This window comes from Calonectris borealis, chromosome 5 (assembly GCF_964195595.1).
Source record: "Calonectris borealis chromosome 5, bCalBor7.hap1.2, whole genome shotgun sequence".
Lineage (NCBI taxonomy): Eukaryota > Metazoa > Chordata > Aves > Procellariiformes > Procellariidae > Calonectris > Calonectris borealis.
In genome coordinates, this window is record NC_134316.1 from 47,557,717 (window position 1) to 47,572,331 (window position 14,615).

Here is a 14,615-nt window from a genome sequence, read left to right on the forward strand (position 1 = left end):
GCTGTTATACAACAGATTATCGTTATACCTAATTATCATCCAAGACCTATCATTTTTTCCCATCAGAACATGACACCAGTGTGTTCTGCCTGTTCTAACCCCCGACAGATGTCCCACGGGATACTTCACTTCCTGCTCTGGCCTGCAGCACAGTTGTTCCGTGTTCAAACACCGTGATCACACTTTGCCATAAATGTGTTCACCCAAGTAAGTCAAGCAAGCAGTCCTAAGTGTCATTTAAGAAGCTCTTTGAAAATCCCAGGCTCTGGATTAGAGGATCTGGATTAGAGATGCATTTCAGCTTGATGACAATTACAAAATCAAAACAACTTGCCCTTTATTACTCTTCACTCGGAACACAAACTATGGTAGGAGCAGAAATCAACTCAAGAACAGGGTGATAAATCAAGTATGTGCTGAGTGAGAATTTATGTTCCAAATCAAGTGATTATTTTGGATTCCTTTCCAATGCTCCCCCCCCCCATTTGGTGACACATACAATGCTGCTATGCCTAGGTCTCACCCTCGAAGCTGCATGGTCTGTGTCTTACCCATACTAACTCAGTTACAAGCAGGGAGAAAAAACTGGCTTGGGTGTTGCTGTTCTTGCACTTCATATCCCCCTCCTCTTTTTTTAACCCCCCCCTAATTGGGAAACTACAACCAGATTGTTTTAATTGGATCCGGTGAAAACATGACAGCACCTCATCAGCCTTGAGAAAGCAGGTGTGTGTCATGCAGACTTTTACCGAAATAAACCCACAGGGAACCAACACCAGTTAAATAACTCCACTCAATTTTCATTGTATGGTGCAGTAAGGGAGTACAGATATTAACTCCTAACGTACTCAAGACAAATAATCCTTAAATTGCACTGACCATGGAGGAATGAGCCTGTTCCTGAGCAACTTTTCACCACTTTTCAGATATTGATCCTTCTTTCTCTCCAGGAAGTGCCCCAACTGGTCTGCACTCTAAATGTTTCTGCCCAGCTGCCATCATCATCAGCTTTCTGCCAAACTTTACAAGTCACTGAAACCCAATTCATCAACTGAAGCAGAACAAAAAAGTATCTTAGTTCATATGTTCAATTCTACAGCTACAGAGTAGCTTTGCAAAAGAAATTCTTTCATCCTCATTATTGTACCAAATTCAATAGCACTTATTAACAACTAATAAAGAGCTTATTTTTTAAGTTTTATGGCAGGAGATTACATGTGTTACGGCAGCTAATACCAGCAACATAGCCTCAACGCCCACAAGGCAGACTTCCATCTTTGAAATTATGGAATAAAGCGCTTTTACACTGTCTTTGGAAATTGGATTTAAAGATTCAATAAACAAACAAACCCTTTGTAAGGTAACTTAGCTGAAGACCTTTCCAGATGTAAAAATATCATGTAACTGAATTCCCCTTTGTGCATAAGGTCTTATTTTACCTGGATTGATATTCTGCAGCAAATCAACAGAGCACAACTCTATCAAACCTCATGATCTACTACCGTTTATCTATGTATGATCTCCGATATGTGCTGAACAGAGAAGGCAGGCCTCTGCAAACTTCACAAACATTACCTATGTATTTCACGAGCGATCCACACAATCCCACAAATCCAGTACAGTTCAGACCAGTCATTCAAAACCAACTGACCTCTGCCAATGTACCTTTATTTTGGCCTGCAGCCTCTCACCCTGTGATGCTACAAACAACCGTCCTTCACACTTTAACCACCCATTCTGTAACACGTGTGGACATTCTCAAATTAAGAAAACACACCCAGGTCGCTTGTTCTGTTAGACATGAACAAGATCTCCAGAGGTCTCCAAAATCATACTGCAACCTCATACTGCACCACTCAGGCCCTTCCAGGACGAGGTCCACACTACTGACTTTTTCATGGATCCCTTGTCTTCGCACCCGTGACCTGTAGTACAAGCTCTGTACTACACTGTTGGCTGCCTTTAGAAAGGAGTTTCCACCTTTTCTCTGTCCCAAGCACTGTTATTGCCTCGCTTATGTATTACAGCTAGTGATCGTACAGCTGCAGGGTGAGTCAGTTTGGCAAGCTACGACAACAGCTGTATGCCAAAAAAGATTTGACTTTTTAATTCAAATTACTTGGCTTTCCATGTTAGCATGACAAACACCTACCAAAATAATACATTTCCTGCATACTAGGCCAAGACACATAAGGCCAAATAGAAATGGACATTTGACAAAAAAAGTTAAAAAAAAAAAAAAAAGTTGTGCAGTGTAAGAAATCTACTGCATTCAATTAATAAATCTACTTCTTCGATAGACACATGCATCCACAAACACGCAGTCCCAGAGCAGTCCATTCCATTAAACAGAGCACAGTCAAACGAAAATTCCCTTTAAGAAATATAAATCTTAAGATAACAAATACAAGTATTTACTAACAGATTAACAGGTTTGGTTACGTAGGAATGATGCTTGACTGCCCTCTTCAGGCTAACCCACATGCATATAACATATTTCATACAGAGAAGTAAAACTAAAGCCTTACTTCACAGTCAGTGATGTAATTACAATGAGTAAACTTACTCTTTGAACATGTCCAGAAAAAACATGTTCTGTTCTGGCATTGAAGGATGTTTTAAATCATGTTTGGTGGAAAGAAATCAAGATACACTCCATACACAATCATCTTAGCAAAGATCCCATATCTCAGGCAAGATTTTGTTGACATTTGGCAGAAGAAAGTTAACCTTGACCTTCAAGAGAGGGACTGGTTACACTGGACCTAACTCAGCAGAACTAAGCACATACAGGCTAATCTAGTAGAAACATATTCAGTAACAGTATCTAAGCTAAATAAGTTTGTCTTACTCTTACTCCAATTTTCTTTGCCTTACAACCTCCTTTCCTCTTCCAAAAGTAAACTATTCTGCAAGTGAAAATTGAGCTCAGGATTCACGCCTTCTAAGTTTCTGGCAAATATTTTCAAAACACACTTGCCAGAGAATAACTAAGAGCATTTTTCCGATTACTAATACATTGTAATTGTTAAGATAACAAAAACTATTGAAATTCACCATAGTTTTGCCAAGTAGAGCAGCTGCTTTAAAATGCCCTTGAAGCACCTGACTTCTATCAGAAAGTTGCGGCTACAATCATTTTGAACTTCTAATTTGCATCAAATGGGACATTCTGTAAAGCTTTCAGGTTCAGTAACACACAAGATACAGGTCTAACCTCAAGGTTCTCCATCCTTACAAGGAAGCCCAACAGTTAAGAGCAAACGCGGTCAGCCCCCTCCCATATAAAATTAAGGATGGGGCTAAATTGTCAGATTTCAGGAGCAAACACTTGTCCTATACAGACAGGGACTTCTCTACTTCCCTTTTTTGAGAAGAGAGGAAGACATATTCCAGCTTTGTAAAGGTTAAGGAGCACATCCTTTGCTATCCGCTGCACTTCTGAGCTTGTTGCTTCTTTAATGGCGTTTAAACCCAGACCTGTGCATTCAAACACAGCAAAACGCATACCTATCTCTAGGAACATCTAGGGCAGTGTTATAATCTGGTGGCCCTCCAGGCAGCATATTGAAGAGCAAGTGATTTGTGCCTCGATCCCACCTATGGCAAAAGAAGAAACAGAAAACAATTAGAAAGGTGTTCTCTACATACAGATTCTGTCAAAGCCTAGCTCTGGCGTTGACTCACTGCATCCTCCCCTCCTGCATTAACCTCAGTTTTTTCCACTTTGTGTTCTTTAAATTCGCACACTGAAATTTCAGTAAGTACCTGGATAACTGTGCCAAAGCCTGAGCTGTCTCCTTGATACGGAGCGTGTTCTGATTGAGGACATCTACGGATGGCACAAAAAGGCAGGCCCGGTTGACATCGTCAGTGTAGAATTCACTGTCGGAGATGGCAGTTAGCAGCTCATTGTATTCCCTGGAAATGGTGTTGCTCACCGACGTCCCGTATTCATCCACATACTTTTTCAGTGAGTAGATGTATACCTTGATTTTGTTTTTGGGATTGAAGCCACATCGATAGACATCGAAGCAGGTGTGCATCCTGCAGCTGAGGTCTCCCCGCTCAGGAATGGGGCTATCAGCGGGAAGCTTGACCACGGGCACATCATGGACACTGCGTTTTTCAACGGTCCAGTCACTGGATGACTCAATGGAGTGAGGCCAGAACTGGAACATTCCTGTGGCAATTAGGCCAAGCAGAACTATGGAAAAGAGAGTGATGTAGTAGATGCGATGCTTGGTTTTCATCCTTGGGATGAGGGCTGGACCCCGGGTGTTATATTTAGCCGACGCACACATAATGGAATCAATTATCTCTTGTCTCTACAAAATAGAAGGAGAGGTTTTAGGATGAACTCTGGAAGAGATACATAGTTATCACAATGCAGACAAACATCCAATTAACCCTTTCAAGACAGGTTCTTTGCCTCAGCAGATTACAGTAAAATTTCAGATGCTCACATGTCCCACCGGAACGGAAGATGCCAACTGGGACTGCCACTTGGCAAGGACCACACGAGGCTGATCTGCTGGGCCTGGTTGTGATGGCCAGTTAACGACCACAAGTCAGAAAAGGACTTGGGCAGTGAGAGGAGGAATAAATGTCAGACACTACAGAATTAGTGAGTCCTCATAGGTGCCACTCCATCTACATCTAAGCATATTCACAGTGAATACTAATAAAAAAATAAAACGCTCATCTACAAGTGAAGAGAAACAACCTGGATACCCCGCAAAGGGCTTATAACGGGGCATCACACAGAACTCAGGATCATGATACTGCTTCTAATGTAAAGGTGCTTTCAAACTGAATTTTAGAGGAGTCCCACATTATCCGACTAGAATGATGCTAAACTACTTCTATAGGTATGTTGGGGATAAAAGGAAGACTAGGGAAAATGTGGGCTCTCTCCAGATTGAAACAGGAGACCTGGTTACCCAGGATATGGAGAAGGCTGAGGTACTCTGTGACTTTTTTGGCTCAGTCTTCACTGGCCAGTGCTCAAACCTCACCGCCCAAGCCGCAGAAGGCAAAGGCAGGGACTGGGAGAATGAAAAGCCGCCCACTGTAGGAGAAGATCAGGTTCAAGACCATCTAAGGAACCTGAAGGTGCACAAGTCCATGGGATCCGATGAGATCCATCCACGGGTCTTGAGGGAACTGGCGGACGAAGTTGCTAAGCAGCCACTATCTATCGTATTTGAGAAGTCGTGACAGTCCGGTGAAGTTCCCAATGACTGGAAAAGAGGAAACATAACCCCCATTTTTAAAAAGGGAAAAAAGGAAGACCCGGGGAACTACAGGCCAGTCAGTCTCACCTCTGTGCCTGGGAAGATCATGGAACAGATCCTCCTGGAAGCTATGCTAAGGCACTTGGAGGACAGGGAGGTGATTCGAGACAACCAGCATGGCTTCACCAAGGGCAAGTCCTGCCTCACCAACCTAGTGGCCTTCTATGATGGAGTGATTGCATCAGTGGACATGGGAAGAGCTACAGATGTCGTCTGTCTGGACCTCCATAAGGCCCTTGACATGGTCCCCCACAACATCCTTCTCTCTAAACTGGAGAGATACGGATTTGATGGGTGGACTGTCTGGTGGATGAGGAATTGGTTGGATGGATGCATCCAGAGGGTAGTGGTCAATGGCTCAATGTCCAGATGGAGAACGGTGACGAGTCGTGTCCCGCAGGGGTCTGTACTGGGACCAGTACTGTTTAGTATCTTCATCAATGACACAGTGGGATCAAATGCACACCCACCAAGTTTGCAGATGACACCAAGCTGAGTGGTGTGGTTGACACGCCTGAGGGACAGGATGCCATCCAGAGGGACCTGGACAAGCTCAAGAAGTGGGCCCGTGTGAACCTCATGAGGTTCAACAAGGCCAAGTGCAAGGTCCTGCACCTGGGTCGGGGCAACCCCCGGTATCAATGCAGGTGGGGGGATGAAGGGATGGAGAGCAGCCCTGCCGAGAAGGACTCGGGAGTACTGGCGGATGAAAATCTGGACATGAGCCGGCAATGTGCGCTCGCAGCCCAGAAGGCCAACCGTATCCCGGGCTGCATCACCAGCAGCGTGGCCAGCAGGGCGAGGGAGGGGATTCTGCCCCTCTGCTCTGCTCCACTGAGACCCCCCCCTGCAGTGCTGTGTCCAGCTCGGGGGTCCTTAGCACAGGACAGACATGGACCTGCTGGAGCGGGTCCAGAGGAGGCCATGAAAATGATCAGGGGGATGGAACGTCTCTGCTGTGAGGAAAGGCTGAGAGAGTTGGGGGTGTTCAGCCTGGAGAAGAGAAGGCTTCAGGAAGACCTTATTGCAGCTTTTCAGTACTTAAAGGGGGCTTATAAGAAAGATGGTGGCAAACTTTTTAGCAGGGCCTGTTGCGACAGGACAAGGGGGAATGGTTTTAAACTAAAAGAGGGGAGATTTAGACTAGCTATAAGGTAGAAATTTTTTACGATGAGGGTGGTGAAACAAACCAGAGAGGTGGTAGATGCCCCATCCTGGGAACATTCAAGGTCAGGTTGGACGGGGCTCTGAGCAACCTGATTGAGTTGAAGATGTCCCTGCCCACGGCAGGGGGTTGGACTAGATGGCCTTTAAAGGTCCCTTCCAACCCAAACTGTTCTATGATTCTGGCAAGAAAAAGGAATTAATTTATCATCTTTGTAAATATGCCTTTTGGGGCAAAAAAGTGTTCTATGAGCTGCCACTGCAGCCACATTAAGAAAAGCATTTAAATAATAGTTCACTGTAGTCTGAATAACTTTTACAGTGAAAAACATCATGTAATACAAAGTATCACAAACAGAGTTACACAACTACTGTCAGCTTTGATGTTTCTTACAAGTTTTTACACCCAGAATTGTGGTTCCGGCAAGAGGCAGTTTATATTAACTACAGATTGAAGACTCAGCTACCTGTTGCATGCAAAAACCTGTTCAGGTTTTCAACTAAAGCTTCCATAATAAATAAATCCAACCTGATCTCTCCACAGTGGGAGCTTTTTAAATGTAATAAGCATGTTTCTCCTGAAGAATAATATGGATGGTATAATTATGTGTTTTCCTTTTGGACAAATGGGATGTTTTCTTGCTTTGTAAGCAAGACAGTAAGTCTGACAGTCAACTGTACAGTAGACAACAAATATGAATAAAAGAAGTGTCAATAAGGCATTAAGTGGTCTTTATAACAATTTGTGTTACGTTTATTTGGCAGTTCTTAACAAAATACTGTTAGGATGGGGTGCATGAAGTGACTGCACTTACACACAGCAGCACAAAAATAATCTCAGACGCTAATAAATATTCCACTTTTAACAGTTGCTCTCCTCAATTTACCTTCACATTCTTTTAAAGCCTACTGTACAAGATAATAGGTGTGATGCTGCTACCAGGGCAGACGCTAGAACGCTACATGACTATCAGTTCCATAGCTAAAAACTTTCCACACGCTTCTGACCGTTAACCACGTTATTCCTCCTTCCTGACAGAGCGCCAGAACCGCTTGCGTTATGACAAAGAGTGGACACTTGCAGCAAGCACGGGAGTCACTCGGCACAGCTGCCTAGACCTAAGCCTGGGGGGGGGAAGCCTCAACCGCCCACGGGACGGTTTGACCGCTTGCGCACGGCGCACACCCCGCTCAAGGGCGCAAGGCAAGGTCTGCTGGCACCTGGAGCACTAGAAGCGACAAGAAGAAGACGCAGCAGCCAAAGAGGTGGCAAAAACGTTACGGGATGGAGCAGCGGCGGTGACAGGCGCCCTTCGGGGGACGCCACAGACGGGAGGGCCCCGGCTGAGGCGGGTGCCGCGCTGCCCGCCACACGGCCGGCAGGAGCCAGGCCCCCCGCCTCCTGCTTTCCTTGCCCGCCCGCGGCAGCCCAGCTGACGGAGCCGCCGCGGGCAAGGGGCAGGAGACACGGCCCCGCCGGAGGGGCGGCACGGCCGGGGCTGCCGGCAACGCCCGCGACGCCCCGGCCCGGCCCGGCCTCCGCACACGGCGCCGGGCCAGGGCGGGCCGCGCCCCCCGCCGCCAGACTCACCTCCGCCCGCAGTCGCTCGGGCCCCACCGCCCGCGCCGCCAGCTCGCTGGCGGCCCCACGGAGCGGGGCTCGCCCGCCGCCGGTCCCGCCGCCGCCTCCCGGCCTGGCAGGGGCGGCCTGCGCACGCGCGCGGCCCGCCGGCGCCACCACCCAGCCGCGGCCGAAGAGCGTCGCGTTCCGACCGCGCCACCGCCAAGGGCGCCACCCCGCGGCGGGAGGGCGGAGCGGCAGGGGGAGGTCACGGCCCGGGCGGGCCGCGGTGCGGGGCAGGGCCTGCAGCACCCGCCCGCGGCCTTAGGCTTTTTTTTGGGGACGAAAACCGGTGTTTTCAAACTGCAGACGTTGCCGGGCGAAGGCCGCGCCTTCTCCTCCTCCTCCCCTGCCTCACGTTCCTGCCTCGACAGCCGCGGGCTCCTGGCCCCGGCCCCGCCGAACCCCGCGTTACATTTTGGGGAGCTTTCCTGACGGTTGGTGACTTTTCCTTCCGACGCATTTAGCCCCACCCGGTGCCTGGAGCCTGGCTGCGGGGTTTGGGAAGGCCTCTGCCCGCCGAGGGGACGCTGCCCCAGCCAGAAGGGTACGGGGACAATGTCAGGGCTTCTCTGGGTGACAGAACCTGTACCGTGAGCCGCCACCGCCCTGGTGTTCCACACATTTGCATTCCTGGCTCGCTTTCTTCCAGTTCTGTGCGCCTTTCCAAAACTATTTTGGGCTTTCTCCTTGACTGAGGACTTGTGGGTCGTGTGTCGCTTTCCAACCTGCTGGATCACGCTATTTAAGTGAGAAAAAAACCAAACCCACACCTTTCCCAAGCCCTTCTCAAGAGTCACTCGAACCAACCCCTCTCCTGCGAGAAGACAGAGCAGGATGAATTTGTTGCACAACACTCCAGCTGTGCAGGAATCACAGACACTGGTTTCATTCCCAAAAACAGGACCTGACTTGGTCTGTAGGCAAACTGACCCTTTGCAAAAAAAATAGGTTGCCCAGAGAGGTGGTAGATGCCCCATCCCTGGGAACATTCAAGGTCAGGTTGGACGGGGCTCTGAGCACCCTGATCTAGTTGAAAATGTCCCTGCCCATGGCAGGGAGGTTGGACTAGATGGCCTTTAAAGGTCCCTTCCGACCCAAACTATTCTATTCTATTCTATTCTATTCTATTCTATTCTATTCTATTCTATTCTATTCTATTCTATTCTAAAATAAGCAGGTAAGATGCTGCACACACACTGCAACGGTGCAGCGGAGACGTTTCAGCAGTAGCAGTGTAGTGTCCCTGCATGTGGCACCCATGTTCTTTACCTTTCTCTGCTCTCTGGGCTGATACCAAGCAGACCCCGACTATGTGCAGTGCCACTGAGGTAGAATCAAGGATGACTTTACATCTCCCACCTGTAAACAGTTCTCACCTGTTTACAGTCTCTCCTCCCCTGCCAATCTGAGGACAGATATGGGCTGTCTGAGGAGCTAGTTCTCTCTTTTATGAAGCTGCAGGTCTTCAGGGAACATTGCGACAGCCATGGAGCTACCAGAGCTCAGCGACGTCCTGCCGTGCTAACTTCTCCTGCTGTAGTCCTTTTGGTCGCCTGATTTCTGGGCCAGAAGCATCTCCAGTCTGCTGCCTGGGATACAAGGCAGGCCAGCGGTGGTCCTATCCTGTAATCCTTGGTGGTTTAAAAGACTCTGACCACGTGTATCTCACAGTGTCAGCTTTTGCTGGCCTGAAATGTATTATTCCCCAGTTCAATTTTTCTTGTGTTCATTTTTACGGATTTGTATCTTGCATGCAATGGTGAGGTGTTGGTGTACTATCCCATAATGTGTGTTTGTGAAAGGATGGGGGGTTGTACCTGTCCCTGCACTAAACCTCTAAACTGAGTCTCTCTCTCTTTCTCTCACAGAGTACAGTGTCCTTAAGCAGTCTTGACTGTCAGCAATGGGTGAGTTCTCTTCCACTTCGCCTGCCCTTGGGAAAACCGCTTTCTGCAGCGCCGTCCACATGCACGCACAGAGGCAGCTCGGCACTCCCACAAGAAAGGAGAAGCGCTGTCACTGCAGTGCCTTCTCTTCTTTCTCTCAACCTCTTCTCACACACGTTGCATAGCAGGTGATGTAGCGTCCTCCTCAGACTCACTGCTACCTTCTTCATCCTGTCCGTGACATTCAAAGCCAACAACAGAAAGGACTCACAGATCTTAAAGCATCCTTTCTGAGCGCTGGAACTGGCTTTTTCCTCCTCCCTAGCGCAAGTTACTAGGGTCTGTTAGAGCACACAATGTTTCTGGTTTTAACCCATCAGCTTGAAATTTCGCGAGCTGCCCCGTTCATAAATCAGAGGCAGGAACTCTCCTTCTGGAGGGTGAATGGACCGTGTCCGGTTTTGTGAATGGGAGGGGGCACCATTCATGCTGGGACGAGCGCTGGATCTCTGCAGCCCTGGGACTCATCGGCATGAGCCGTGCCGGGATGTGACTGAGGCGGGGAGGGGGGTCCACAGCCCCGTCGCGTGACGGGGACAGTGGCTGGTCCACGTGTGGCGGGGGGGGGGCCGGGGGCCACCGAACGCAGCCTGCGCCAGCCCATGCGGTGCCCACAGGCACTTCCTCTGCCTCCCCGCTCTACCAGGGAGAAGAAAGTGCATGGAATCAATGGCAGCTGAAATATTCACGGAGGCTTGATGATTGTTTCATCCCTGTAGGAAAATTTGGAAAGCAGTGCAATTTTATTAAAAGCTAGAATTAAAGCAATGCAAGCAGCATCAGCCATTTTATTTCAAAATAGCAAGACAAATGGAGGATGTAGTCTGTTTTGATAGAGATTTCCCTGAAACCACATCAGGGAGCCTGTTTATATTCTAGTGATGTAGCTAAGCCAGACAAGTCTGCAGCACAGCGTCTATTTTTAGACTCCAGGTTGCCATTTATAGCTAGTAAAAATATTCATCAGCATCTGGATAACGGGCTATCAATTTTTATAAAGGCACAAGAGAAGTCAAATATTTTACCCCTCTTTGCTTTGCCCTTTTATGTCCTGCCTTATATGACTCTTTGGGGGTTGTCTGGGAATCTGTTTTTAAGGGCTTTACCATCACGCCATACGTTTGCCTGCTGTCGCATCCAGCATCGTGTATTTTCTGCTGGGATGATCAGTATACATAAGAGAAAGAAACGCTCAGAGACCCTTCTGCTGCTGTGTCTCCAGACACGTAAAGCAGCTGCATGTGAGATTATGGTGCACCTTACGCAGTCAGTGCTGGCAGCGGCACATTCTGAAAACACCTTTATAATAAAAGGAGATAATTTTAAAAGGCAAATACGAAGGGGAAAACTACTGGCTTGGGGACATCTTTTCCACCTTATTTTCAACTTAAGGCATAGCATAACTAAAAAACCATAGCTCAGTTTTTTCTTCTGAAAAATTTGTTAATGGCTACTACCAATATATAAGGTACTGGACTAAATGGAAGAGTTTCTAGTATAAGAGAAAGCAGGATATTGTAACAGCCAGGTCATTGCCTTGGCTCACTCTTTTGGTTTATGTCTTACAACCAGTGATACCCTCATTTATATCAGTTGAGTTTATAATTAGTCTGATCAATAAACTGTATCCAGCAGCCAATTGCATGGTTTGATCTCTTGAGCCAGCCCGTTGTACACCGCCAGTGCTGCTGGTTTGTGACTGATGGCACTGGTCAATACAGTGGTCTGCATGATGTCTGTAACGCTACGTCCTCTGCTGCCTTCCTGACTTGAAAGGAAAAAGAAATGTAAGTACACTTTGGAGGTCTGCTGCTATAGCTCCCACTGAAGGATGTGAGACATGAGGAGATTCGGTTAGGCAAGTGTTCCCTTCAAAGAAACTATAACGTGGCAGAAACATGCAGGTAGCAACGCTCTGTTGGTGTACGTCCCCCCCTCCCTAAAGCTTTCAACTGTCACGGTTTGCAGATGCATTAATCTTTAATCAATTGAATGCTTTCTGCAGTGAGGTATTCAGGGAAAGAACAGGTCACGACAAGCGTTCGCCAAGAATAACTAAGCGCTCGTGCATGAGCTGTGCCATCAGACCTTGCTGGGTAGCAGCAGGGAATAGACAGAGAGCTAAAAATAGCCTTTCCTGCAGTGTTTTTCCAGACTATTTTTGATTCTTCATTTTGATAAGGTCGACTGGCTATTTGCTAAAAATAACCAATCCCGGCAAACTGAGGACAAAAAGTAGAGTATTTATAAACCATCTCAGACACTTTAGTACATTTGTCAGCTGCAGATAATCTAGGATCTTACCATCGGTCAGTTGCCAGTGTTTTATGTAAGTCGGTAATAAATAAAGCATTAATTGGAATGAAGAACGCATGTATCTTGCCACTCTGATTTTCTCAGATGGAACACACATCTTTTATATATATGTCCTTGTAGGTTACCTTGCCCTGTTCTTCATGATGTGTCTGAATTCCTTCAGAAAGAACCAAAACAATCCCCTGTTAGGTCAGCCAATCTTACAAAAATAGCTGCATATGCAATTAAAAGTGCAAAAGCAGCTTTACCCTTTACCCTAACGCCTGATACGTTAGATGCAGAAATTTTTGGGGGGTGTGATTCATGTAGCTTCCTCCAGGAGAAGGTTTTTTTGTCCAGCCCTTGTGTGCCACCATCTCTCTGATGAAATGAAATCACCGCTCTGCCAGCAGCAGGAGAGCGACAGTAACCAAGTAACTGGAGGAGGACTGCAGAGAAATTGTCAATATAAATGATAATTTCACCCCAAGGCAGGCTTGAAGAAACTGGGTGGTTATGGGGACGGGGGGAGCACACAGCAGTCAGCCCAGCTGTACGCTCTGTTGGATGCATTCTAATAGAGAAAGACAACAATTAAGGTATTAGCATTTATTTAGAAAAAAACCCTACCATACAATACATTTGAGCAGCTGCCCTTCAGCTAAGGTAGAGAACTATTAAGTTATTAGTGAATATTTTCCCTTACAGATATTTTGCTTGGGATCTATTCAATTTCTCTAAGGGAAAACTCATCTTCACAGATTCGTTCCTTAAGCGTGCGTGATCCTTCATAAATATTTATCTCGAACGGGCCCCACCTATGCTGTTTGCTTAACTGCTATGTAACACAGGTTAATAATTTGGAGATTCACAGATTCTCCCCTCCCACAAACACGCACACATCATGAAATATACGTTACGGAAGTTTCTATGTACAGGAAATTCCCACCTCTAACCTAAAAACACTGAAATTTCTCTGGAGTAGAGCGAGAAGTGGGGGAAAGAGAGAGAGAGAGAGACTGGAACATGGCAAGGACCACGAAACCATCTAGCATCCTCTCTGCTCAAATGAAGGATAGCCTGAACACAAAAATTGCATGCAAAGTGGATTTTATCACCTTGTTTAATTACAATGGACACAGGCAATGAAGGCACAGTGTTACACTCATCTTGATGGCGTTTCTTATTTTAGATGAAATGCAGCAATTTTTAAAAATATAGATCTGACTGGCTTCATCGTTTCAGGTCCTGCTCTGTTTGCCTATTGCTTGACAAATTGGTAAAAGGAAGAAATGCGGGGGGCCCAGTCCTTAATCATTTCTCTATCAATTTTTTTTTTTTTCTGTAGAGATTTGCCACACAGAAAAAAAAAGGCCATTAATAAAAGTAATGATGAGAAATAGTGAGCAGAGAGAACATCTAACATGGAGGCAGCAGGAGGGAACAAACAATTTGTACAGGCAGCGCCTGTGTTTCTTCTGTCAGGGTATTCTTACAGCAAATAAGAGTCGATTTAACTTCTGTATACATACACACAGGACTTTCTAAATGTTTACCAATTCTTTTCAACCAGTAAAGGCCATTTTCAAAATTTATGGGGTTTGCACAGTCAGAACAAATGTCGCTTATTCCAACAGCAGACTCCTAACACGACATTTCTCTCTCGACTCATTTCCAGTTATATTTTGAGTTTCTGTGACCAAGCCAACGTTCCTTGGTGGAGAGCTCCTCAGGCAGGTGTTAAACCTGAAAAAAACCATGGAAAATATTCCATGCAACAAAGTGTGTGTCTGTCCTGTTATTCTGAGTTACAGCAAGCTCAGATGGAAGTGACTGTGGGCCTATTATATTAGCTGTGAGGATTTCGAAAGTGTATTACACCTTCTTTCCATCAGAGAGGTGTGCTTTACTAGCTGCTTCCACACAGAGACAGTACAATAAACCTGCTTTCCGAGCAGTAAACATCTACAGGTGAAAAACGTATTAATTGTTACTATTGTATGTTAACATACGCCAACCATAGGAGTGGCCAGAACACCAAAAGAAAATGAGGAGTAATTAATGAGTTGAGTTTCTTATAGGAATCCCCTGAAATACCACTTCAACAGTCTTACCTGGTTCTTCATTTCAAAGAGCTTTCTCCCTAAATTTTTGTTGCTCAGACCCTCCTTGGGATACATAAACAAGGACAGTAAGTCCATTTGTGTTTCAGCTGTACATCTCACCTCCCGTTCCATTCTGGAGACCTGTCTTCTGCTACAGCTTTCTTTGTGGACACCCAAGAGCAAA

The 14,615-nt window shown here is 46.4% G+C and overlaps 1 protein-coding gene across 2 annotated transcripts in view; it reads right to left on the minus strand.

The window, feature by feature from the left end:
* EXT2 (exostosin glycosyltransferase 2) overlaps positions 1 to 8,157 on the minus strand; it is an 81,565-nt gene extending 73,408 nt beyond the window's left edge. For both annotated transcript variants that reach the window (XM_075152352.1, XM_075152353.1), the window contains exons 1-3: positions 8,053 to 8,157; positions 3,769 to 4,328; positions 3,511 to 3,600 (exon numbers count right to left, since the gene is read on the minus strand). In XM_075152352.1, the coding sequence (XP_075008453.1) occupies positions 3,511 to 3,600; positions 3,769 to 4,304 (626 nt within the window). In that variant the 5' untranslated portion in view covers positions 4,305 to 4,328; positions 8,053 to 8,157. The remainder of the gene's footprint in view (positions 1 to 3,510; positions 3,601 to 3,768; positions 4,329 to 8,052) is intronic.
* Positions 8,158 to 14,615: the final 6,458 nt, after the last annotated feature.